The 26,976-nt window shown below is 36.5% G+C and overlaps 1 protein-coding gene across 6 annotated transcripts in view; it reads left to right on the forward strand.

Annotated features, from left to right (window-relative positions):
* SEC24D (SEC24 homolog D, COPII coat complex component) overlaps nucleotides 1-26,976 on the forward strand; it is a 104,992-nt gene that overhangs the window by 24,851 nt on the left and 53,165 nt on the right. For all 6 annotated transcript variants that reach the window (XM_038581766.1, XM_038581764.1, XM_038581769.1 and 3 more), the window contains 2 exons: nucleotides 7,682-7,793; nucleotides 10,645-10,772. In XM_038581766.1, the coding sequence (XP_038437694.1) occupies nucleotides 7,682-7,793; nucleotides 10,645-10,772 (240 nt within the window). The remainder of the gene's footprint in view (nucleotides 1-7,681; nucleotides 7,794-10,644; nucleotides 10,773-26,976) is intronic.

Below are 26,976 nucleotides of genomic sequence, written 5' to 3' on the forward strand. Positions count from 1 at the left end.
TATATTTTGCCTATTAAAAAATTATTTTATATAAAATAGAGCTCTAACTTAATTCTTCTCTAATAAAGTGATTTTCTTTGGAAGATTATTCTTTAGTAACTGTATCAGTCAGCTTTTATTAGGTTATTCTGCATAACACACAGTCCCCAATTTGCTTTCAACCATGAAGATTTATTTATCACCTAGATTACATGTAGGCTGTAGTAGCTGAAGTTTGACGTTAGGTGTGGTTCTGTGTGCCCTTATCATTCCAAAAGCCAGTGTGCAGAGGCATTCTGTATTTGGGACATGTTTTTATCAAGAGAAAGGGAGAAAAGAGAACTGGCCAGAAGGTACAATAGCTCTTAAAGTTTTCACCCAGATGTTGTACATGTCACAACCACTCACATGTCCTCAACCAAACCAAATCATAGCAAAGGCCTGGGTTAGTCTGGCAGGGATATATATACTCCTGCTTCAGGACAAACTGCAAATCTGTAGCCATGAGCAGAGATACATAGTCCTTTTAGAATAATAATGGAATTGATACAGTTAACCTAGGTCTTGGAAGTGGTTCTATAAACATGAGTAGAAAAAGTTAGACATAGCTCAAAGAGCTACTTACTGTATTAGCTAACTTTTGCTGTATAACAAACCACCACCTAATTTAGTAATTTACAGCCACTACTTATTAATCCTCATGAGTCAGTGGGTCCTCTGGGCAGTTCTCCTACTCTGGGCCAGGCTCAGTGGATTTGGTTTGGGTTTACTTGTACATCTGGGGTAAGCTGGAGGTTTGGCTGGAGCATGAATGGTCTAGGATGGTATGTTAATTCTCTGTGGTTGCTGTGCCAAATAATCACAACCTGGGTGACTTAAAACAATAATTTATTCTTTTATGTTTTTGGAGGCCAGAAGTCTGAAATCAATGTGTTGTACGGGTATGCTCCCTTGAAAGGCTTTATAGGGGAATCCATTCCTTGTCTCCTCTAGCTTCTGATGGCTTCAGGTACCCCTTGGCTTGTGGCTGAATGACTATGCCTGTGCCATCACATTGCCTCTTTCTCTTCTGTGTCTTTTCCTCTGGGCATCCATCTCAAAACTCCTTCTGCCTCTCTATTATGAGAGGTTACACTTGATTCCATTGAGATCCCATCCAGATAATCGGATGAATGCCTTTCAAGACTTAATTTAATCAGGGCACCTGGGTAGCTCAGTGGTTGAGTGTCTGCCTTTGGCTCAGGTCGTGATCCTAGGGTCTTGGGATCAAGTCCCACATCGGGCGCCCTGTAGGGAGCCTGCTTCTTTTTATGCCTATGTTTCTGCCTCTCTCTGTGTGTCTCTCATGAATATATAAATAAAATCTTTTTTAAAAAAAGACTTCATCAATAATCTTACTGTGTAAGATTAGAACATGGATATATTTTTGGTGGGGGGTAGCACTAAGCCCACTACAGATGGTGTCATTCATGTGTCTGATATTTGGTACCCGTCTTTTAGCTGGGAATCATTGGGCCATGTGACTGAGCGGGCTAGCCTGGATTTGTTCACTTGACTGTGGCAGACATCTAAGAGGGAAACTAGGAATCTGCAAGGCCTCTTGAGCCATGGCTTGGAACTAAAACATTGCCACTTCTGTGACATTGTCTCAGCCAAAGCAAGTTACAATGTCTTCTGAGAGTCAAGGAGTAAAAAGACTGGCTCTTGATGGGAGGAGCTGTGAAGTCCTTGAAAAAGGCGCAGAGTGGGTAGAGGATTTTGTCTATTTTTGTGATTTATCCACTTATTCTATATTTATTTGAATATGAACTTGAAAATGTATAATAAAGTGTCAAGCCCTATGTAACATGTTAGAAATTAAGTTTTTGTAACTCTTAGTGCCTTTATTGATAATTATATTATCAGCCATGGCTTTAATGCCTTAATATTATTTCATTATTCTAGTTAAAGGAATATCACATATTTACACTGAATTCATCATTTTAACTTCTTGTTGTTTTGCTTCTGTATAACATCTACAGATCCTCTAGGTCATTCCACTTCATTCTCTGATGTTTCTAGCTCCAGGTTCATTGTTAGTCTCTCCAGTACTGCTTTTGTCACAATTATTGGAAATTTTACTATCCATCTTTAGAAACTTTTATTTCTCAGGCCTTTCAATTCTTGATCTTCTTTGCTCCCAATGGTTCATCCACGCTACCTGTTATCCATCGTCTTATCATAGATCCTGTCATTACCAATTACAGGACACTTCAAAATCTCAATTGAAAACATCTCGTTTTCCAATCACTGCCTTTTATCTTTTTAGCTCATTCCTTTAGGACTCAAACTCCAATAATGATTCACTCACCAGGACTTATAACTTACCACTTTTTCTCTTGCATTGCCTTCATCTTCTCACTTCTCTTATGCAGCTTAGATTATTTGATCTATGATAAAAAATCTATCCCTTACATCCTTTACTCTCAACTCCTTTGCCTCACTTTCTTCACTGAATTCACCTAGGAAAATCCCATTTGTTGTTAAACCAACTCTCCACCTACTCTCTGCCTGCACCCCGGAGGCCACCTGTGACTTGAGAAAAATCACACCATGCTTACTGATCTCACTTTTGATTCATGACTATTAAACTAAGGTGAACTTATAGTTCTGTGGTCCTAAAACCTGTGTGCACAAAAGAACCAGTGGTGGAGCTATAGAAATACTGATGCCTTGTTCCCACCTGCCAATTTTATTTAATTAGACTGGGATATGAACTGGACATTGGGATTTTTCAAAGCTTCCCTACTGATTCTAATGTGTAGCAGGTCTGAAGGCCATCACCCAACTCCACTGTCTCTCTCATTTTCTTAGGGACTATCATTTCTTCACTTTCCAAACTCCTAACACTGCCTTCCCCTTTCTGACTCTTTCATGGTAACTGTGCTTCCTACTTCACCAAGAGAATAGAAACAATCCAAAGAGAACCTCTGCATTCTGCACTGCCACAACTCCCTGCATATGTGCCCTTTCATCTCTCTTTTCTTATTACCTTGGGTTAGCTTCTTCATACTCCTAACCAGGGCTATCACCTCCTAGATTCCCTTATGCCTCTCGAGGATAACCCTTCAGCAAATGTCCCCTGTATTAGAGTATTTGAATTCTTCAAAAAAACCCAGAACCAACAGGATATATGTGTATATATCTTTATCAATCAATCAATCAATCAATCAATCATCGAGCGTTATCTTAAGGAATTCAGTCACTCAGCTCTGGGGAGTGGCAGATTTGAAATCTGCAGGGTAAGCCAGAAAAAGTTGATTTTGCAGCTCAAGTATGAAGGCCTCTAGACAGAGAATTCCCTCTACTTTGGGATTCCTCAGTCTTTTTTTCTTAAGGACTTCAAATAATTGGATGAGTTCCACTCACATTATGGAGAGTCTACTTTACTCAGAGTCTACTGATTAAATGTTAAACATATTTTAAAAATATACTTTCCCAGCAACATCTAGACTGGTATTTGACCAAAAACTGGGTACCACAGCCTAGCCAGGTTGACATATCTTAATTAGCCATCACATCTCTCCCCTGCATCATCTATACTCATTTGAAGATAAACTTCAATTTTTCAATGTCTAGGTCATTTTCAGCAGATTATAAACATCCTGTAATACCTTTTCTCATTAATAAAAGAGATTTCCCTTGGCCCTTTTCAAATTCTCTATCCAGTTTCCCCTCATTTATTGGCTCTTTTATAGCAATAAAATATCCAGAAGAGTTACTTATACTCACTGTCTTCAGTTCATCTCCTCCATTCCCCTCCTGAACCTATCCCGGTTTAGATCTCATTACCACAACCCCACCAACACTATGCTTGTCGAGGTTGCCAGTGATCTCCCATTACCAAATCTAGTGGTCAGTTCTCAGATCTCATCTACCTCAACATATCAGTAGCAATTTGGCATATCTGCTCACTTCTTGAAACACTTTTTCATTTTGTTTCTGGAATACCACCACTCATTTACATCTCTGCTTATCTCTTATTTCCTTTGTTGGTTTCACCATCTCTCTGACTTTCTGGTGTCAGAAGTGTCCCAAAGATGGTCTTTGGACCTGTCCCTTTCTCTGTTGACATTTCCTCTGTAGATCAACACTTCACAAAGTGTGCTGCTCTCAGGATGGCACAATCAGCATCAGCTGGGAACTCACTAGAAATTCATATTTGCAGGCTTCCCCTCAGACCTACTGAGTCAGAGTCTTTAGGGGTGGAGCCTTGGAATCTATGTTTTAACAAGCTTTCCAGATGATTCGTAGGCACACTAAGAGGCAGTGCTATAGGTGATCCCATCCATTCTCATGGCTTTAAATGAAGATGCAGATATTCCTAGGTAAGACATTTCCCTGAAATCTAGATTCCAACCCTGTTCTTTGGTTCCTCAGGCCCCAAACCCTGGAGTTCCTCAGGCCCCAAACCCTTAATGATTGCTTTCTTGCACATTGTCCTATAGTTAATTTTATTGGTCGTGGTCCTCATCCTGGTTCAAGCCACTACCATTCATCCACCTTGATTATTGTGAGAGCCTCCTAACTGTCTCCCTGATCTTCCAGCCTTCACACAGCAGCCAGGATGATCCATTCAGATTTTAAGTCAGATCATGCTATGCTATGACTCAGAACAAAACCCTCCAACACTCCTCTAGTTAAAAACCAAAGTTCTTATAATGACCTGTAAGAGCCTACATTCTTTTCCACTCCATGCCTTACATCAGTCACATACAATCCTCTGATTCAGTCTCTTATTCCTCTTCTCCTTTTACTTCAGCCACACCAGGCTCCCTATTATTCCTTAAACATGCTACGTGTACTCTTTGTTTCAAGACCTTCGAACTTGATTTTTCCTCTGTTTAGATATATGCAAGGCATGGCTCATATCCTCGTTTCCTTCCTATCCTCATTCATCCCCAGTCTTCCTGGTACCCTTGTACATATCACTCCATGTCCACAGTACTTACTATTATTTGACATAGATGTATCATATTTATACACTTTTGTTGCCTGTCTTCCATACTATAATGTCAGCTCCAAGAGGTCAGTAATTTGGTTTTGTTCATACTGTGTTTCCAACAGCTAGAATATAGCCTGGTATGTAGTATACATTCATGTATTTGTTGAATGAATGAATGAGGGTTAACAACAACAGCAATAAGCAGTGTTGCTGTGATTCATCTAAGACTCTTAAAATGCATACATACAGATCAGTCTAGTGTTATTTTTATCATAAAAGTAATTAAATAGCAATGCCAGATGGAGCCTATTTATATTCCTATTATCAACATGCTTTAACTGACTAAATAATTTCTTCCTTCTGGGAAGAAAGATGTAAAATCATGTTTACTGAACTCCTATTACATGCCAGTTCTGAGCTAAGTGATCACTCCAAAACCTTTAGGGTGATGGTATTATCTCCATTGTGAGAGTGAAAAAACTGGTGTCACCGTTGAAACTCTTCCTCACTGCCTTTCTGTATCTGTAGGAGGACCATTCAAAAGTGGAGCTCTTCCTATCCCCCTCTCTGTCACTACCCTAAGCAAGCTCAGATAATTCTTTAAGCAACCTGCCTTAGGTGTACACATATCTCCTTACCTTTTTTTTCCCTTACTCTTTTTGTTCTCTCAAGAGAAACACTCTTTTTTTTTCTTTCCTGATTTTATTTTATGATCGCATTATATTCTGTTCATAGCAGATAAGTAAAAAGTAACACTAGTGGCAGATCCTGTGAAGGAAAAAGAAATCTATGTGTTTTGAGGTAGCTTTGGTATTATCAAGGGTCACTGTCATCATCAAATCGAAATCCTATAAGTACTGAATCATAGTCAAAATCTCTATTGAAATTTCTGTGTATTGTTAAATTTCCAAGCCTGTTTTTTCAAGAACATGCATTTAAGGTAAATTTTAAAAACCTATATATTTTTAAATTACTAGAAGTGTTTTAATATTTCTTAATCCCCTGATAGTATTCCAGCCAAGATGTGAATTAGTTTAGAAATACAATTACCACATATGACATTGTTTCTTTGGAGGCTGTGCTTTTTGTAAGTTGTGAACAACTAATTAAAAATAAGTTTTTTTTAGAAATGTAGTCTACTTTAAGATTGGAAACTATATTCAATATGTAGATTATTGTGGCTTTTAATTTGGTTTCATATTTGACACTTCATTGGCTGAAATGATTACCTTAAATGTTGATTATATAAAAAGTTCTCCAATTTTGAAGAAATCAGATTAACCTTAAGGTTGAAATATAGGATATAATAGTATTTTGATTTTTGTTTGCTTCTTGTCTCTGTCCATGGTAGCTTTTGGTCTCATCTGTATCTTATAGTAGTTATGTTTGGTGTGTATGCTATATCTTTAATAAGAATTCAAATCTTATGAAATTAAAAAAACATAAATGTATAGATTTGAAGGGAGGTTAAATCTATCTCTGATACACCATAAAACCAGTATCAGTGCCAGATAGGCCTGCTGCATTGGATGCGATGGGAGGGCAAAATGGAGAAGGTAACATTTCAGAGTTTGGGGGAAGATAATTTTCATGTTAATAGTTTCTTTTGGAATCTAAAAAACTGTGTATCTTCCAAAGGTATGTAGTGCATTCTGGGCACTTGTCTCATTTCTCTCTCTCTCTCTCTTTTTAGCCCCCTTGTCTCTTATTCCATGTCTCTTGTATCTCTTATTCCACGACAAAAGAAGTGAGGGCAAGAAGAAGAGGAGGAAGATAATTATTAGGATGCCTTTGTGTTTTGTTAACTTCATACTACTAAATTTTGCTTATTATTTTAATCCCTAGACATATACAATAAAGACAAATTTTTTTAAGGATTTTATTTATTTATTCATGATAGACAGAGAGAGAGAGAGAGGCAGAGACACAGGCAGAGGGAGAAGCAGGCTCCATGCTGGGATCCTGACATGGGACTCAATCCTGGGACTCCAGGATCCTGCCCTGGGCCAAAGGCAGGTGCTAAACCGCTGAGCCACCAAGGGAACCCCAGAAAGACAAATTTTTAACTCTATGTTATTCATCAATAAATATTTAAGTAGAGACATAACAAAGTGTTTCCAAATTAGATGACAAAACTTAGGGACTTTTTCTTCTGATTTCTATGCAATAGGCAACTTCCAAGTGGAAACACTATATTTGTTTTTTTACTGTTCCATGGAGCAGGGGTGAGGTGGAAGAACTTGAAAGGCAAACTGAAAAGACAAATTTAAAGAGAAAAGTTAAAGTGTTTTAGGTGATACTGTAAATCATTTTTTCTGGATTTAATGATTTTTAGCTTTGCATATTTTCCTTTAACTACAAAAGGTATTTTCTTTAAAAGCTATTTTCAATTTCATTTTCTACCAGAATTTTTTTTTATACTTATCTATGGTGCCAATAAGCAAATTGAAAGAGATGAAGTTCTTTGAAGGGTCAGAGCTCAGAGTATCACAGAACAGAATTTAGCACCTGCTGCTCTAAAATTGTGAAAGTTTCAAAAGTGGAACTGAAGATATGGTAGGCTCTCAGTGAGCATTTAATCCGAAATGAATGGAAAGGATTTAGAAAATGCCTATTTGTGTGTGTGTGTGTGTGTGTGTGTGTGTGTGTATAATGAAATGGAGAGGGGGAATGTTTGGAAGGGTCTTACTTTAACTTGTTCTTGATATCTTCTATCAGATTCAGGTGATCGAGAATGACAGAGCCACAAGAGGAGGACAAATTTATGCCACCAATACCAGAGGCCAGGTCCCTCCCCTGGTCACTACAGATTGTGTGATACAAGATCAAGGTATTTATTTTCACTAATATTTTTCATTGCGGTTTTAAAATTTTCACCATTTTTTAAAAGGAAATATACTGGTGTACCCTTCATAAGGCTACATTGACTGGGGACCTCCTTATAGGTGATAATAGGGACCAACTTACCATCGATTATTCAAGTACAGAGATGTATTACCAACTGAATTCTCGGGATCCCTGGGTGGTGCAGCGGTTTAGCGCCTGCCTTTGGCCCGGGGCGCGATCCTGGAGACCCGGGATCGAATCCCGTGTCAGGCTCCCTGCATGGAGCCTGCTTCTCCCTCTGCCTGTGTCTTTGCCTCTCTCTCCCTCTCTCTGTGTGACTATCATAAATAAATAAAAAAAAAAAAAAAAACCAACTGAATTCTCTTTTTTGCTTGTAGAAGTCTAGAGAGTGTCTGATGAAATATAGTTCAATATACTAGTTTAAGAAAATTATTTTAATTTATAGGCTTAAATTAGTACATGTCCTACTTTGATTTAATTTATTTACTACATTAGAAACCTGGCCAAGGTAGCATGAGTAGAGCAGTAGGGGATTGAACATGAGAAATCACACACCTGGTTCTAGCCCCAATGATATTTTTTTTTTCAGCAGGTCCTTTAAGATGTAGGTTCTGTTTTTCCAATTTTTTTTTTTAAGATTTTATTTATTTATTCATGAGAGACACAGAGAGAGCGAGAGGCAGAGACACAGGCAGAGGGAGAAGCAGGCTCCATGCAGGGAGCCTAACGTGGGACTCGATTCCGGGTCTCCAGGATCATGCCCTGGGCTGAAGGTGGTGCCAAACCGCTGAGCCACCCAGGCTGCCCTGTTTTTCCAATTTTGAATTCGGATAATGAAAGGCTGAGCTCTGTTTCTACTAGCTATCCAATATGTGCTGCCAGTTTAATATATCTGTTCTTGTGCAGGTTTGCTCTTTCCAGGAATATGTAATTATTCCATTGTTCATGGCAAGTTAAAACACAGGCTGATGAAATCGTTAGTTTTTGTTTCCTGAACTTTTTTATCCTCCTGCACTGAAACTCTGTAGCCATTAAACAATAACTCCCTATTCCTCCTCTCCCTGCAGTTCCTGTATCCTCTATTCTGCTTTCTGTTTCTGTGAATTTGCCTATTCTAGGTACCTCGTGTAAGTGGATTCAGCATTTCCATACAACACCAAGTATTCTTTATAGCACATGCCCTCCTTAATCCCCATCACCTATTTAACCCACCCTCTCACCCATCTCCCTTCTGGTAACCATTAGTTTGTTCTTTGTAGTTAAAAGTCTGTTTCTCGGTTTGCCTCTCTTTTTTCCCCTTTGCTCATTTGTTTTGTTAAATTTCACACTTGACTTAAATCATATGGCATTTGTGTTTTTCTGACTGATTGACTTATTATGCTTAGCATAATATTCTCTAGCTCCATCCTTGTCATTGCAAATGGCAAGTAAATCCAATGGTCTTACTGATCTAGCATTACTGCCTGGCACAGATGATCATGCTTTTCCTTAATGTACTTTCTTCACCTCTGGGACACCAGATGCTCCTTGTTTTTATCCTTTTCAGTCTTTTAATTGATTTCTCCTTTTCCTCTGACATCTTTATGTTAGAGGACTGAGGACTTAGTTCTTGGTCATCCTCTAGCCGCAATTATTCCCTTAGAGGTTTTAAAGTAGTTTCATGGTTTTGGTTTGTTCTTTTTTTTTTTAAGATTTTATTTATTTATTCATGATAGACAGAGAGAGAGAGAGGCAGAGACACAGGCAGAGGGAGAAGCAGGCTCCATGCAGGAGCCTGATGTGGGACTCGATCCCGGATTCCAGGATTGCGCCCTGGGCTGAAGGCAGGTGCTAAACTGCTGAGCCACCCAGGGATCCCCTTGGTTTGTTCTTTATAGAAAACTCCCAAATGTGTATCTTCATCAGTACCAGACTCACATATCGAGTTGTTTACTTAACTTTACTGTTAGATTGCTTGCTAGAGTTCCCAAAGTGGACATCTCCAAAGCCAGATTCCTGATCTCTGCCCACATACCCATTAACACATCCCTTCCCTTCCTGCAGTTTTTTTCTTATCAGTTGGTGGCAACTTCATGCTTCTGGTTCCTCAGGCCAAAAACTTTGGAGTCATTCTTGATCTCTTTCTTTCCCACCTCCCATCTTCACACTTCATACTCGCTCCCATCAACAATCAGTGTATTTCCAAAATATGTACAGAATATGGTCGTATGTCATTAACTCTATTGCAATCAGGCTGGTCCCTGCCATCACCATTTCTCCTCTGGTTACTGCACAACCTTTGTTACTTCTCTGAACTCCTCACCAGCTGCTGTGCCCAGTGTATGCTCCATTCCAGCCACACAACCTCCTGTTACTCCTCTACCAGGCCAGATGTGCCCTGACCCCAGGCACCTGCCTAGGTGAATATGCCTTCCTTCCTGGGAGTCTGCTCAAATGTTACCTTTTCAAAAAGGCCTACTCTATAACTGTTTAAAGTTGCAGTCTGTCTCCCATTAAGATACCCCCTAACAAGATACAGTTTTTTTCATAGCATTTATCATCTTCTAATGACCTATGAGATTTACCCATTCTTTGGGTTTGATAGTTATTGTCTGTATCTTCTGTAAGAACATAAGCTCTACAAGGAAGCGGTTAGGACAATGCCTAACATTTAGTAGACATTCAATAAATATAAACATAGATTATAGAATTGCATAATACTAGTCTTTTTAGAAATCATGAAGAAAGTTATACAAATAAGGCAATGTGTTATCTAGAATTATAAATATTTAAATATTATAGGGCAGATATTTTTTTCTCAGCAAATTTTAAGTGTGTTCCTTTGAACATTTCAGGCAATGCTAGTCCTCGATACATTCGTTGTACAACATACTGTTTCCCGTGCACTTCAGATATGGCCAAGCAAGCTCAGATTCCATTAGCTGCTATCATCAAACCCTTTGCCACAATTCCTTCAAATGAGGTAAGAATGATAAAAAGAGCAATTTAAAGGGGTGCCTGGCTGACTCAGTTGGTGGAACATGTGACTTGATCTTGGGGTTGTGAGTTCAAGCCACATACTGGGTGTAGAGATTACTTAAAATCTTTTAAAAAATAGCAATTCAATAATTTACCAATTCCAAAATTCTTCCTTCATCATCATTTTCTTATATATTATTCTATATTATAAACAGACATCTGGAGAATATTTATATAATGCAAAAACCTCTAATCCTTTAATTCACTAGGAAGACCAAAATCTGACAAAGCTCTGTTTTCTGACAACCTGTATAACAAACACTGAAGGACAGGGTCACTTTTGGGTCTGTTGTAACAATGTGCATATTCTGGAAATATGGAATGTCACATAGTGACAAATACTAAAACTTCTCATGTGACCTATTACCTGGATCGGGGGCCCCAACATCTAGGTGTTCTGGTGAAGGAAGCTAACAGAGCCTAAGGTTCATGGTCTTACTGTATAGATGCTTTAATAGTCATGGGGCCAAGGTGCTCAAAAAATCTTACTTAAAGTCAGTATGACTAGAAAGTGTATGTTTTGACTTGGAAAGATGTACCCAGTATATGATTCATTGGGAAAAAAAAGATGAGAAGTGGTGTTTATTTAAGATTTCTGATGTTAGGATGATGTTAATGGGTGTTGTGACTGAGACATTCCCTCCAACAATGCTGCCATTCCTTCTTTTCATGCCCTGAATGGTGGATACCCACATACACACAGAGACACAAGGTACTATAGTAGAGTTAGTCAAATAGGTGAGGAAAAGCTTTAATTCTGGCTGGAGCTTTGCTCATAATCCCATTGCAGTAACCCAGTAAGCTATACTGAACCCTGATGCCTTTTGCTGCCCAGACTGTCTTCCCAACTTAAACTTCAGCTTGGCTGTAATGATCCCTCTAGGTTGGCTGATCCAGTGAACACCTAACAGCACTAGAACAAATGGCAGGGCGTTTGTACTAGAGAACAGATTTGTTTTTTTTTTTTTTTTTTTTTTTTTTTTTTAGAGAACAGATTTGTCTCCATCTGTGGGCTGGCCAGGCCAGCTAATATGGGTGGTAGGATGGCATGGGGATAGGGGACAAAGGGTCTGCATAGGAAAGAGACTGTGTGCACTTGGCCAGTGGTTTGCATACTCTTTGAGATGTCCACTCATTCTCCTTATAGTGTGGCAGAATGGTGCCTCTCTGTGGGAGTAAAATGAACTGGGTTAGACTAGGGCATAGAGGAGGCCGTTCCTGGAAGCCAGTCTTATATGCAATATGGTCTCATGTTTGTAAGTCAAGATGTACATTCAGTATTTACTTAAGTATGATCTCTTATATAATGGTCCCAGAAATTTAGTATGTCCATAAAATCCTCTTTATTAATAAGAATAAGGTAGGCCAGTATATGTTAAATATAATGTGTTTTAAATAATAGAAGTAATTTTTAGCTAATTTTTAACATTTGATTATGAAAACTTCAAGCATATCGATAATTTGAAAGAATTTTATGGTGAACACCTAGATCCTACCATTAATATTTAACTATACTTGTTTTTATCATCTATTGATTCATTTATCCATCAATCCACCTTTTTCTTAATGCATTTCAAAGTAAATTGCAGAGATTAATTAGTACACTTCCCCCTAAATACTTCCCCCCCTTCCAACAACCTTCTTTCCCTGACAACCATTGTTCTGATTTTTTGCCACCATAGATTTATTTTGCTTATTCTAGGTCCTCATATAAATAGACTTCTAGAATATTCACTCTTCTGTGTAAGGTTTCTATCATCAGCATATGTTTTATTATTTATTTATTTTTAAAAAAAGATTTTATTTATTCATGAGAGACACAGAGAGAGGCAGAGACATAGGCAGAAAGAGATGCAAGCTCCATGCAGGGAGCCTGATGTGGAACTTGATCCTAGGACTCCAGGACTGCCCTGGGCCAAAGGCAGATGCTTAACTGCTGAGCCATCCAGGGATCCCCATCAGCATATGTTTTAGAGCACCATAAACATGCTATTGCATGTATTAGTAGTTTGCTCCTTTTTTTATTACTAAATGGTATTTTATTGTATGGATGTACTAGTTTATCTAGTCGTTTACTGATGGACATCTGGGCTCTTTCCAGTTTTTGGCTATTGTGAATAAAGCTCCTATAAATATTCTTGTACAAGTCTTTCTGTGAACATATATTCATTTCTCTTGGATTAATAACTGTGAGTAGTTTGCTGGTTCATGAGGTACATATTTATATAGTTTTATAAGAAACTGCCAGACCATTTTCCTAAGTGGTTGTACCATTTTACAGTTGTTCTAACATTGTATTAGCGTGCCAGTTCCTCATTATCCTGTGTTTGGTGGTGTTGTCTTTTTAATTTTAGAAGTTCTGATGACTCTATGGTAGTATCCATGTATTTTTATTTCAATTTTTGTACTTTGAACAAAAATTAAAAGAAGTACAGTGAATAAATATCACATTCATATACATAATTTTTAAAAGGCTTTTATTTATTCATGAGAGGCACAGAAAGAGGCAGAGACACAGGCAGAGGAGAAGCAGGCTTCTAGGGAGCCCAATGTGGAACTTGATCCCAGGACTCTGGGATCACATCCCGAGCTGAAAGCAGACGCTCAACCACTGAGCCACCCAGGTGTCCCAACAGATGTTAACATATTATCATATTTGCTGAAAATAATTTTATGAGAACTAAAACTTCATAGTTAAATATGATTTTTCCTTTATCAGGCCATTCCTCTCCTTCCCTCCCTCCCTTTTAGGGGCAGACTCTGTAATGAATTTGGTATGTATCCTGTCTGTACGCGACTATATTTTGACCTCATGCTCATGAATCCATATAGTAATATGTAGTATTGCTTTGCTTTTTAATGACTCAATTAATTTAAGTAAAGTATAAACTTAGATGAAAGAGGTATACAATGAAAATGATCCCTTCCTACCCTTCTGCTTTCTTCCTTAGAGGCAGTCTTTACCTATTCTTTATGATTCCTTCTAGAAATGAAAAATTTATGTATCAGCATATAAATATACATCTTTAAAAAAATAAAGATATAAATAATAGTATAGCATACATACACTTCTACAGCTTTCTTTTTTCAACTAAATTGTCTGGCACTCCTACTGTGTCACTACCTACAGAGCTGCCTTATTCTTTGCAACAGCTGTGTGGCATTATATATTAGTAAAACAACCACTGTTGTAACTGTATATCAATTTTAAGATGCATAAGATCCCAGGGATGTGAAAATTTAAGATACGAACCCTAAAATTGAGGGAAATACAATAACATTGAGAGTGTCCAAAAGAATGTTATACCAAACTTTTGACACATCTGAGGGGGGTGGGATTGCTGCAAATGTGTGCTAACTCATTCCTATGCTATCTGAATCATTTTACAGTAATCTATTATTTTCATAATCAGAAGGTTACACTTCGGGATCCCTGGGTGGCGCAGCGGTTTAGCGCCTGCCTTTGGCCCAGGGCGTGATCCTGGAGACCCGGGATCGAATCCCACATCGGGCTCCCGGTGCATGGAGCCTGCTTCTCCCTCTGCCTGTGTCTCTGCCTCTCTCTCTCTCTCTCTGTGTGTGACTATCATTAAAAAAAAAAAAAAAAAAAAAAGGTTACACTTCTTCCTTGAAAGAAAGCTGGGTAGCAACTTTACTGTGTATCAATATGGGGATACATGGGATTTCTGCCCCTAGGGAGAGTGTTAGCTTGAGTGCATCTTCTTCACAGCAATGAATCTGTACAGTTTTCAACTGCAGACTAGTAAAAACGTCTCCTCCCTGCTTTTCCCCATGAGATAGCTGCCCTGGGCCAAGCACCCATGGAACAGAACAAAACTTCCAACAGTTACTCATACCCAAAACCAGAATCTGTAACCTTCTTGTTATCACCATTTAGTATTAACAGTAAAATTATTCACTAACCTGTTCCTGAAAATAAAACTTAGTATTTAGTTGAGAAAAGCTTTCAAATGTTAGTCTAAGCCTACCCTGCCCCTGCTATGCATATATACATTTCATACACAGACTAAATGTGTATGCTTTCTGTTTAACAAATTTGTTTGATCTCACCAAATACTAACTCCCTACCAGGGTGAAGTTTTCCTTTGGTGAAAGCTTATGCTACATTGTAGTCCTTGTGCTTCCCAAAGTAATAAATAGATGAGGTTAGAGTGGTGGCTTATTTTTGGAATCTGACTTAGGGAGAAATTCTACTTGAAATAATAGCATGCTTTATTCTTTTCATGTTGCGAGAGACTCTGTACACTGACCAGGTAAATGTATTTTGACAGTATTTTTTTAAAAAAAGATTTGTTTGTTTATTTGTTTGTTTATTTATTTATTTATGAGAGAGAGAGAGAGAGGCAGAGACATAAGTAGAGGGAGAAGTAGGCTTCCCATAGGGAGCCCAATGTGGGACTCACTCCAGGATCCCAGAATCACACCCTGAGCCAAAGGCAGATGCTCAACCTCTAAGCCACCCAGGCATCCTGGTACTTTTATTTATGCATATATATATGTATATGTATATGTATATGTATACGTATACGTTTATGTGTGTGTGTGTGTGTATATATATATATATATATATAGAGAGAGAGAGAGAGAGAGGTGTGTAATTGACAAATGTATGGTATTTAATGAATATAGTCTATTTAGGAAGGATTGCTGTCTCTTACATAGCATGGTCTCCTGGATTGAATGAAGACATTCTCTATTTAAAGAAATACATTTACTTTTATTTGTTGAAATAAACAACAAGTTCCTAAAAGTTGTGCTCTCAAAAATATTGTCTTCTTCTTTGGGGATTAACTGGGCCTAGATGAAGTGAGCCACTAGGAGTGGTGAACCATCACTGCTACACTATGCTGATGGGCTGAATGAGGTAGGATTGGGGTCTCCCAACAGACTCTTGTGGCTCCCATGACACCTTCCTGGGGTATTTTTTTTTTAACCTCCTAGGCAGGGAACATGTAGTTCCCTATGTTTTTTTCCTGATTTATAATATTGGGGTTCACCAAAGCATGGACTTGGGATCTTCTCTCTTTAGGCTCCCTTTCCTTACAAAGACTAAATATTATCTGTTACAGCTGCTGCTGTCACTGATGAGACTAATAGTGGTCAGAGCACTTAATGAGCACAATTAAGGGAGTTTTTAAAAAATGGATGGTCACTTATTTAATCTTTCACATCAAGCTGTTTACTTAGGTTGAAAGTCATTTATTTAACCTTCACATCACCATCTCCTATAGATATAAGGAAGCTGAGTCAGAGACTTAGGTGACTTATTAAGGCCAATGGCCACTAAGTAACTGAGCTAGGATTCCAACCCAGGCTGTCTGACACATAGGTCCTTAACTCCAAATTACTGTGCTGTTACGTTCTCATTCAATCATTCCTACATATTCACATACTCAAATGCCTTCCTGAAACCTCTCCTTGGGTACCTCACAGAAACCTTAAACTTAATATGTTTAACAGTGAATTTCTGACCTCTATACCCTAAGCCAGTCCACTGTTCCATATGTCCATAAATGGTACTATTGTATATTTGCTTGAGCCTGAAATCAAAAACTAAATATACAATTATAGTTAATAGAAAATGAAGGACATGCTGATTTATATTTATAACCTAAAATCAAGGAAATAAATTTTAAAGTATCTTTCTGAAAGGTAAATGGATTATATAAATACTGTTAATCTCCATATGAATAGCATTTGAATTCATTTTCTTCTATAATAAATGACTTGCTTATTTTTAGGTATAGTAAAATTTTAAGATTTTATTCCTTATCTGACTAAAATTGCCATCATTGCTGTAATTTAAAAAGATATCCCTAAAGATATCTTGATTTGGCATCTATCAAAAGGATTAAAAAAAGGATTTAATACAGTTGGGTTTTTTTTTAAGTTGGTTCTATTTGACAGAACCTTTTAAAGCATGCTATTGTGTTAGCAACGGCCTATAAAAATAAACCTAATCCAAGCAGTTATGATTAGAGAATGTTCCCTGTGAGCACTTGCTTTGGAGATGTATGCTATTTACAAGGGCATATATATGTCATCATCATTTAAGATTTCATGTTCCTTACTATAAATTTTAATGTTTTGTATGTGTTTCAAGTGAAACCCATTGCCACATTCAATGTAGTAAACTATGAGGTATTTATTCAGGAAAAAGTAATTGGTTATCTTGGAAGTTCTTTTGTTTAGTAATTTGTGATTTTATTTTTGATGCTGTATTTTAAGAATAAAGATAGACATAGTATAGATTTCCACTGCAAAAAAAATTGAAGATTATACTTGATTTTGCATTTTCTTCAAAATAGGAAATCTTTACATTTTGGACAAGTGTGTACATCTACTTATACATGACATTAAATAATTTCATCTATAAAGCAGATGGCAGAAGCTTTTACTGTGTCTTTGATTAGATTCAGAAATACCTGTTTATATTTTTTTAGATTATAGATTGGATATAATTGTGAAAGTAATTTCTTATTGAATTAATGTAGTACAGATAAACTTATCCAAGCCTTTAAATTTCGCTTGATTTATAATTCCCTAATTACTCTGTGATAGGAACTGAGGTGAACTTTAGGGATATGAGGGAAAAACAAGACCAGTTACTGTTGTCTAGGACTTATAGAAAACTTGCAGGTACCCAGCTAATTTTTGTGCAGTATGGAAAAAGCTGTGATGAGGAAAACTTTGTTTTATGAAGTTTAGGTTCAGGGAAGTTTTACCATAATTATGACTTAATAGAGAAGCTTGTCCTATTATTAAACACAATTATTAAGCATTAGGAAAATTATTTTTTTCCTAATGCTTGTTCATATCCTGATATATTCAGTGGATATGAAGAAGCCATTGGAAAGAAAAAGGAGTGGATTTCAAAGAACTGACAAATGGGGTTAAGAAAAAAGGAAGACTGTCAGAGATTAAACCTAACACCAGTACATTACATCAGGGTTGGACTTAATATATACATCATCTGCAGGAGGGATTTCTTGGTCATGTGTTTGACTTTTCAGCCAGTCTTGTTGGTGTGGACTGACAGTTTTTGACAGAGTTTACACTGAGGTTTAATGCATCAGAGGAAAAAAACTCTCACTTGGAAGATAGCAGCTTGTGAAGTAGGTGTTACCTGAGTTTTATAGATGTAGAAGCTATGCAGGTTCTGAGGCTATTAAAGTTGTAGAGCTGAGAGCAATGCTTGAGATTTCAAATTCCAAGTTCTTACACTACATCTAGCTATAAATGATCTTGTTGAGGTTTTATTTAATTAAACACATAAAATAGCTTTTTCTTGCTGACAGTAGTTTTAGCAGTGGACTTCTTGCTTCTGTACGCTTGTGAGGTATCTTGAAATGTCTGTCTTAACGAAGTCTTGTGATTTTAAGCTACTGCTTAGTACTCCTTGAAGACAAAGACCATCCAAAATCCAACAGTGGCCTGGGCATACAGTAAAGGTACTCGTTGAATAAATGCACTCTCAGGGTTGGATAGATATTTAAAAGACCCAAGTTAAACCAAGCTACAGAATAGTGGTTGATTTCTAGATATTTTGGGCCTCCTAAATTAATATGTTTAGCTCAGCAAGTCTTTTTTTTTTTTTTTTTTTTTTTTAAGAATTTTATTTGAGAGTGAGTAAGCATGAGTAGGGAGCAGGGAGCTAAGGGGTGGGGTGGGCAGAGAGAGAGGGACCTTGGGATCATGACCTAAGCCTAATGCAGACACTTAACCAACTGAGCCACCCAGGTGCCCTCAGCACAGTAAGTCTTAATTATTAAGGACCTTGTTGATAAACATGTTACTTGATGGAAGTAAAATTTTTATCTTACTTTGGCTATCCTATTTTATTTTGTACCTTTGAATGACTACAGACTTCCCTTATATTCAAATTCTCTTCTCTAACAAACTCTATGGGTAAAGAAAAAAATTATTTGAGAGATTGTAGATGTATTCTAGCACATAGTAAAAATATACACATCAGTGTATTCAATCATCTATTAATGAGAGCTTATATTTCATCATAAAGAGCAGAACAGTGAAACAAGTAGGAAGAAAGTTTGATCATAATTTCAGGAACCAATAAAAATAGACTATCTTCTCCAAAGTACAATAGATAGTAAACAAATAGTGGAACACTGGATTGGGAGTCAGGAAATGACTTTAGGTCTCTACTGTGCCTTATATTTTGACTTTGGGCCTTTATTCCAAGAGGAAGAAGTCTGACTCTGATGTCCCATAGATCTAGAAGACTGCTAGTGTCTACCCTACATTTCCACTCTTATTGTGCATTCAGTGTAGATTACCATGAATGTATCACAAATTCTGTATGTTATTAGAAATTCTTGTAAACACATTACATGACCCAATCCAAAGTGGTTTCATCTATATTGTATTTTTAATAAAAGAAACCTGGAGTGTATTTCTCACTTAAAAAAGCACATGAAGATTGTGACACTATGGATTTTTTACATATAGCCCAAATTTAGCCAGCTTTAGGGAAAAACATGCCCTGAATGAAATGGATTATGACATGATATTATGTCCTTTAAAAAACTTTAAGAATATTTATAACTTAAATTATTCTGAAGTAAAAGCTTCAAGAGCCTGAATCTATTTTTTATGTGCATTATAATCTGAAGTTGTCTGCTTTAATGCAATATTTTAAAAGGTATTAACATAAAAACTTGGAAAAAATAAAATATATGTATTCAAATAGGATAGAATTATAACATTTAAAATACTTTAATGTATAAAGTTACTTTAGAAACTGAATCTTATCCCTTAATGATTTTGGTCACTTTATTTAGTGCTATGAAAAGTTTGGCAGCTGAAGAACAGAATGTTGTCCCTTTTATAGAATGGTCTTACAGCAGACGTATGGGGAGAGTCACATTTGTCAGGGCAAAGGTTATTAGAATTCTATTTTAAGTTATAGTGTAGAAGATAAATGCACCAAGCTTATTTTCTCAATCACTAAATTATTCATGTAAATCTTTATTTTTTTACTAAATGGAGAATACCTTCAGGAGAAATAAGAATAAAAAAAAATATTCTGCCTTGATTTAATTTTCAGCGACTGTGAGTTTTATGACTTTCCATGCCTGGTGATGATTGAGTGTGTGACATCCATAACATAGGAGCCAAGATCAGTCTCATTGGATGTAGAACACTGGGCATTTATGAGCAGCCACACATTGGAGAGGAAATATTTTAGCGCCTCTTGCTCTCATTTTCATCAATTCTAAGGCCCACATTTTCCTCACATTTTAACATTTCTAAAGCAGGAATATCTCTTATTAACAATGACTTCTTAGCATTGTGTCTTGTTCAATTGGAAGCTTTTGTGTCTCTTATAATTGATGAGATTTTAGAATCAGTGAAATACACTATGCCTTACTTCATGGTTTTAAACTTTACTCAAATTTTGTGGATATTTAGATAATACAAGGGCTTAAAATTTATGCAGTTGATGTCTTCTTAGTGATCAAGTATGAGAGAGTAAAATATTTTAAAGTTTTATATTTCAAAGCTTGAGAGGCATTCCACTGATTAAAGACTATAAATAAAGAAAGAAAGAAACAAAATCCTATTTTGAGAAGAAAGGGAGGAAGGAAAGTAGGAAGGAAGGGAGAGGGAAAAGAAAACCTTATGCAAACCTTTCATGTCTGAAAATGACACCCAAGTTTCTCTAAAGCACAGGTGATTTTTTAAAAAAGATTTTTATTTATTTAATCATAACAGACACACACAGAGAGGCAGAGACATAGGCAGAGGGAGAAGCAGGCTCCTTATTGGGGGGGGTTCCCAATGAAGGACTCAGTCCCGGGGTCCTGCCAAGGGCAGATGCTCAACCACTGAGCCACCTAAGCGTCTCGCACAAGTGATTCTTGAAGTGATTCTTTGTCAAGAGTTGAGCATAATTATGAGTAAAGTAAGCAGGAGTTCTGGAATCATATGAAATTGGGTGTACAAATCACCTCTATGGACTTCTGGCAGTGTAACCTTGAAAGTACTTAACTTTTTAGGCCTCATTTCTCTCATAAGTAAAATTATAACTCCTTACCTGATAGTTGCTTAAAAATAATAAGCAAGGGAAACCCCAGTGGCCCAGAGGTTTAGCGCCGCCTTTGGCCAAGGGTGTGATCCTGGAGACCCGGGATCGAGTCCTACGTCGGGCTCCCTGCATGGAGCCTGCTTCTTCCACTGCCTGTGTCTCTGCCTCTCTTTCTCTCTGTGTCTTTCAGAAATAAATAAAATAAATAAAATAAATAAATAAATAAAATCTTTAAAAAAGCTGGTATAAGGAATGATAGTTACTCTTGTCATCTTTATCATTATTATTATGATTATTTGCTATATAATAATTAAATTCCTCCATGGAAAATTTTATTTAACTCAGCAATCATTGACTTGAAGAGTCTACTGTATACAAGGAAGAGAAATACGAACTACAGTAATTTAAGTTTACTTGAAATGTATACATTTAAGAGGGATGTTACATATACTGTCCATGATTCTAGCTACACATCTTACCTAAGAAGGAGAAATTGATACAGACTTCACATTTATATTCATATGTAAGTGGAAAGAGTTAGCTGCTCTTTTGTATTTTTAAGAGGAAATCTTGTATGTTACCTGTTTTTTAATAGTATATTGTAATTTTCGGTCTTTATTACTCAACTGATAAGCACTCACCATTGCATAAACATTTATATAGTTTTTGACTTTTCGTAAGATGCTTCATGGACATTTGCTGGAATAATTTCCCCTTAATCTCTCACACACTCTCCTGTCTTTTTAGCTTAATCAATTTCTATTCAACTTTTAGATTTCAGTTCGAAGTCACCTTCCCAGGAGAGCCTTCCAGGATATCCCACATTTAGACTCCTTGTAGCTCCCCTTATACCACATGCCACAGTTTGAGTTTTTTATTTGTGTATTTGGTGGATGTCTTTCTCCCACTAGAATCCATGAGGGTAGGGAGCATATCTGATTTTTCCTCACTTGCTCTCCCAAGACCTAAAACAGTTCCTGAAACATTTTAGCACTAAACAAATATTTAATATGATATTTTCATTACACAGTATCATTTATATATGGAAATAAATTAGAATTTTGGAGCCAAGTAATTTGATGAAAGTTTCAGAATAGATATCTTTGCTTAAACATTTATTGAGTATCTGCTTTGTGTATAAATGTATTTGTAACTGAATGAGTATCAAAGTAAATAAAAAAGGAACTGACGATCTAGGAACCAGGCTAAAGCTAGGACTTATATTTTGGAGTTATCTCTATCCAGGCATCTGACATTTACTTGCATCTCCATGTTCTATATCAAAGAAAACATTTTCTTTCCTACACATATGTTCTTATGAAAAATCACCATTTGGATACTCACTGGAAATTATCCTTGCTTTTAATATTGCTGGCAGACAAAACACCTGTGCTGACTAGGAAAACAGTTGCTTAAAGAATTTCCTGGACAGTTAAATTCAAATTCTTCCTAAGTTTAGCTTAGGTTTCAGTTTTATCCCCCCCCCATAGATGTTTCTTTCAATATTATCTCACTGTAAATATGAAGATACATACTGTGTGTGTGTGTGTGTGTGTGTGTGTGTGTGTGTGTATTTATGAGAGTGAGAAGGAGGGCATATGAAATATATAAAGAAAAAAATCCTTAAAATGTTACTCATTGTTTGGGAAAATAAGAGCATTATTGATTTCCTGGAAAAATATTTCTGCAAAATACAGGTGAAACAAGAGCCTTACTTGTAAAATATGGTGCGTATAGATATCATGGAACACATGCATTAGAAATCACTTTTCTTAATCCTAAACTGAACTACTGAGGTAAATTGAAATATTTTAACATAGGGTTGAGATTTGAATTTATTTTGATTTACTATGTTCCATACTCCCTTTCTGTTACAGTTTTAAACATTTAGAAAAAGTCTTGGGATCCCTAGGTGGTGCAGCAGTTTAGCGCCTGCCTTTGGCCCAGGGCGCGATCCTGGAGACCCGGGATCGAATCCCACGTCGGGCTCCTGGTGCATGGAGCCTGCTTCTCCCTCTGCCTATGTCTCTGCCTCTATCTCTTTCTCTCTGTATGTGACTATCATAAATTAATATAAATTAAAAAAAAAAAGAAAAATAAAAGAAAAAGTCTTTTATCTAAATACTCCAAACATAAAAATAAAAAAATAAATACTTCAAACATAATTTTGTCTATATTTCTCCTTTTTTTACATTTCTTTTTAAAAATGATAGAAAATGTGTATTAGCTCATATTTATCAATTTTTATTATTTGATGTATTAGGCAGTCATCTTCCCTCTCCTTCCAGCTTATTAGTGATATATAATAAACACATAGATGTATTTATTCCTCCAGATGCTTTTGAATTGGTCACATAACATTTTTAAGTGAAAAATTTTTTCTCGACTTTTCTTAACCCTATTTTCAAGTCTTTGTTCCAAATGGCTTTGTCTCTTTGCCCAAATCAAGTTAACTCACAAGGATGATTTGCTGTATCACTTGGAAGTGATCTAGTCAGTGTCTGTGGCTGCCTCCAGGGATGGTAACTAAGCAGTTATTTACGTTGACAGCAGATTGGACTGCATAAAGAACTATTAATTTATTCTACCTTATTCCAACAAGGATTTAATTCAACAGATGTTTATTATTCACCCAATATGTGCCACTTACCATTATTGTTATTTGAGATATGTACGTGAACTACACAGTTAAAGATCTCTGCCCTCATGGAACTTATGTTTTAATGGAGAGATAAGGCAGTGGACCTCATATTGAGAAAATGATGTAATATGTGGAAAAAGGAAAAAGCAGAGCAGGGTTAAGGAGATGAAGGCTGCCTGTGGGGAGGGATAAATGGTAGGTTTCAGATTAAATAGAGTAGTCAGATAAGCCTGATTGAGAAGATATTATTTAAATAATGCCTTGGCTCTGTTTTTTTAAAACTTTTTGAGGAACTTCCATACTGTTTCCCAGAGTGGCAACACCAGTTTGCATTCCCATCAACAGTCCAAAAGGGTTCTCCTTTCTTCACATCCTTGCCAACAACATCTATTGTTTCTTGTGTTGTTGAATTTAGCCATTCTGATAGGTGTGAGTGAGGTGGTATTTCATCGTGGTTTTGGTTTGTATTTCTCTGATGATGAGTGATATTGAACATCTTTTCATGTGTCTGTTAGCCATCTGGATGTCTTCTTTGGAAAACTATGTATTCATATCTCCTGCCCATTTCTAGGTTGGATTATTTGGTTTTTTGGGTATTGAGTTTGATAAGTTCTTTATAGATTTTGGATACTAACCCTTTATCTGATATGCCATTTGCAAATATCTTCTCCCATTCCGTCAGTTGCCTTTTAGTTTTGTTGATTGTTTCCATCTCTATGCCAAAGCTTTTTACCTTGATGAGGTCCCAACAGTTCATTTTGTTTCCCTTGCCTTGGGAGACATGTCTAATAAGTTGCCATGGCTGAGGTCAAAGAAGTTGCTTCCTGTGTTCTCCTCTAGGATTTTGAGTGTTTCCTGTCTTACATTTAGGTCTTTTAACCATTTTGAATTTATTTTTGTGTATGGTGTAAGAAAGTGGTCCAGTTTCATTTTTCTGCATGTCACTGTCCCTTTTTCCCAATACCAGTTGTCGAAGAGACTTTATTCCTTTGGATATTCTTTCCTGCCTTATTGAAAAAAAGTTACAAATAAAGCTACCCAATAACCCAGAAATTGTACTACTAGGTATTTTTCCAAAGGATACAAAAATGCAAATTCAAAGGGATGCCTGTACTATCAATAACAGCTAAATTACGAAAGAGCCCAATTGTCCATTTACTGATGAATGATAAAGAAGATGAGGTATATATGTACAATGAAATACTACTCAGTCATTTCAGAAAGAATAAAATCTTACCATTTGCAACAACGTGGATGAAACTAGAGTGTATTAAGCTAAGTGAAATAAGTTAATCAGAGAACGACAAATATATGATTTAATTCATATGTGGAAATTTAAGAAATAAAACATGAATAGAGGGGAAGGGAGGAAAAATAAAATGAGGTAAAAACAGAAAGGGAGGCAAATCATAAGAGACTCCTAACTACAGAGAACAAACTGAGGGTCAGTGGAGGGGAGGTGGTGGGCAGATGGATTAGATTTGTGATGGGCATTAAGGAGGGCATTTATTGAGATGAGCACTGGGTATTACATGTAAGTGATGAATCACTGAATTCTACTCCTGAAACCAGGCTAAATATTAACTGACTTGAATTTAAAGAAAAAAATATAAATAAATACTTGACTCATGCATAGAGAAACATGTTTTTAAGGTGTTTTCATGAGCACATAAAGAAGTGAAATAAATGGAAGAAAGACTTCGGTTAACTTATAATTCTGCCCGAGAAACAGAGAGTGTGCTCCTAAGCTTATTATTTTTAACACTTTCATCTTTAAAGTGTAGTATTTTACAACTTTCCTTTAAGGAATAGAAAACTGCCAATTATTTTGTTAGGAAGAAACAAACAATTTTATAGGGTTTTTAGGTCTAAAATGTATTTTCATCCTCTGTGCATTCTTACAGCAAATATGTCTCCTTCAAGTGACCTATAATTAGACAACAAATATAATTCTCTCTTAGAGATGAAAGATAATATAATTAAGGTTTAAAAGAAATGTGGGAAAATCTCTCTCAACTATTGAATTTCTAAATATCATAGCTCCTTGGGAAGAAGTGTCTTACTCAAAAGTTTCCAATATCTGTTCCAGCAAGAAAAGTGATATTGATCTTTGCAAATATACCTTTAACTTGAAAGACTGCATCAGTATACCCAATCTAAACAGACCGTTGTTTTAGCTTTAGAACCATTCCCTACCATTTATAATCTAGTCATGAACTAGGAATTGCCATTTAGGAAAACCGAAGGGCTCTTCTCTGATAATTATTTTCTGTTCTGAGACTATGGATGCTCTCTTACCAGAAGCAGCCCTTCTTTAGACTAGCATATGGTCCAACTTGACTTTTCAACTAAAAAGCCCTCCTGGCATTAGAGGCCCTGGGTAGAAAGGTTACAGCTGTATCTGCTTTAAGACACTTTTGGCTATTGCAGGAAAAGAGTCTCCTATTTGTGCATATTTTGGGATGAACTTTAGCATATTAGGGTTTATCACATCCAGATGTAATGTTTTGTGGTAGAAGAACTGGCATATATCCTCAAGTTTAAACATGACTTCTTTCATTTTTAATTTTTTTTTTGTAGTTCAGACTTCTTTCAAACCAGTTTTTCTCTTCTTCTGTTTCTTCCTCCTTATCAAGTCATTAAACAAATATTTTTTTGAGAATTTACTCTGTAGTTAAGGCCCTGGGGATCAGCAGTGAACCTGAAGCTTACATATTAATGAGTGAATTTTTTAAGTTAGAAATTTATTTTGGGGTTCATGAGTGGCTCAGTTGGTTAAGCATCTGACTCTTGATTTCAGTTCAGGTCATGATCTCAGGGTTGTGAGACTGAGCCCCATGTTGGGCTCTGTTGGGCTGGAGCCTGCTTGAGATTCTCTCTCACTCTCCTCCTTACTCCCCATCTCTTAAAAAATTTTACTTTAAAAATTAAAGCTAAACTATTCAAACATCTTTTGAATTTGTTTTTTCAGTTTTATGAATTGAAAAAAATACAGGAGATTATGAAACAAATTCTAGAAATCACTCATGCTAATTGTAAAACATTATAAAATTCACTAATTTATAAGCAAGTTTCAAAACCTATGCCAAATATACTGTTTTTCTAAAGACATCATTTATTTACTGAATGGTTAAATCTCTTAACTATCTTTTGTCAGAATCGTTACCATGTAATATAACAACTGATTGGAGGTAGGTGTGTGTGTGTGTGTGTGTGTGTGTGTGTGTACATGCATGTACATGTATGTCTTAAACATGGCCATTCGGGACATACCTTTCCACAGAATCAGTCTAGCCCTCCTCTCAATCTCCCTTCAGTTCAGCTGATTTAGGATACTTGCTTATTAACTACCAATATACCCAAGCTTTTCCTCCTGTGTTACACTATTTGGACTAATTGGAATTTTCTTCTTCTGTCAGTGAAAATATAATTCCCCAT

This window comes from Canis lupus, chromosome 32 (assembly GCF_011100685.1).
Source record: "Canis lupus familiaris isolate Mischka breed German Shepherd chromosome 32, alternate assembly UU_Cfam_GSD_1.0, whole genome shotgun sequence".
NCBI classification, from domain to species: Eukaryota; Metazoa; Chordata; class Mammalia; order Carnivora; family Canidae; genus Canis; species Canis lupus.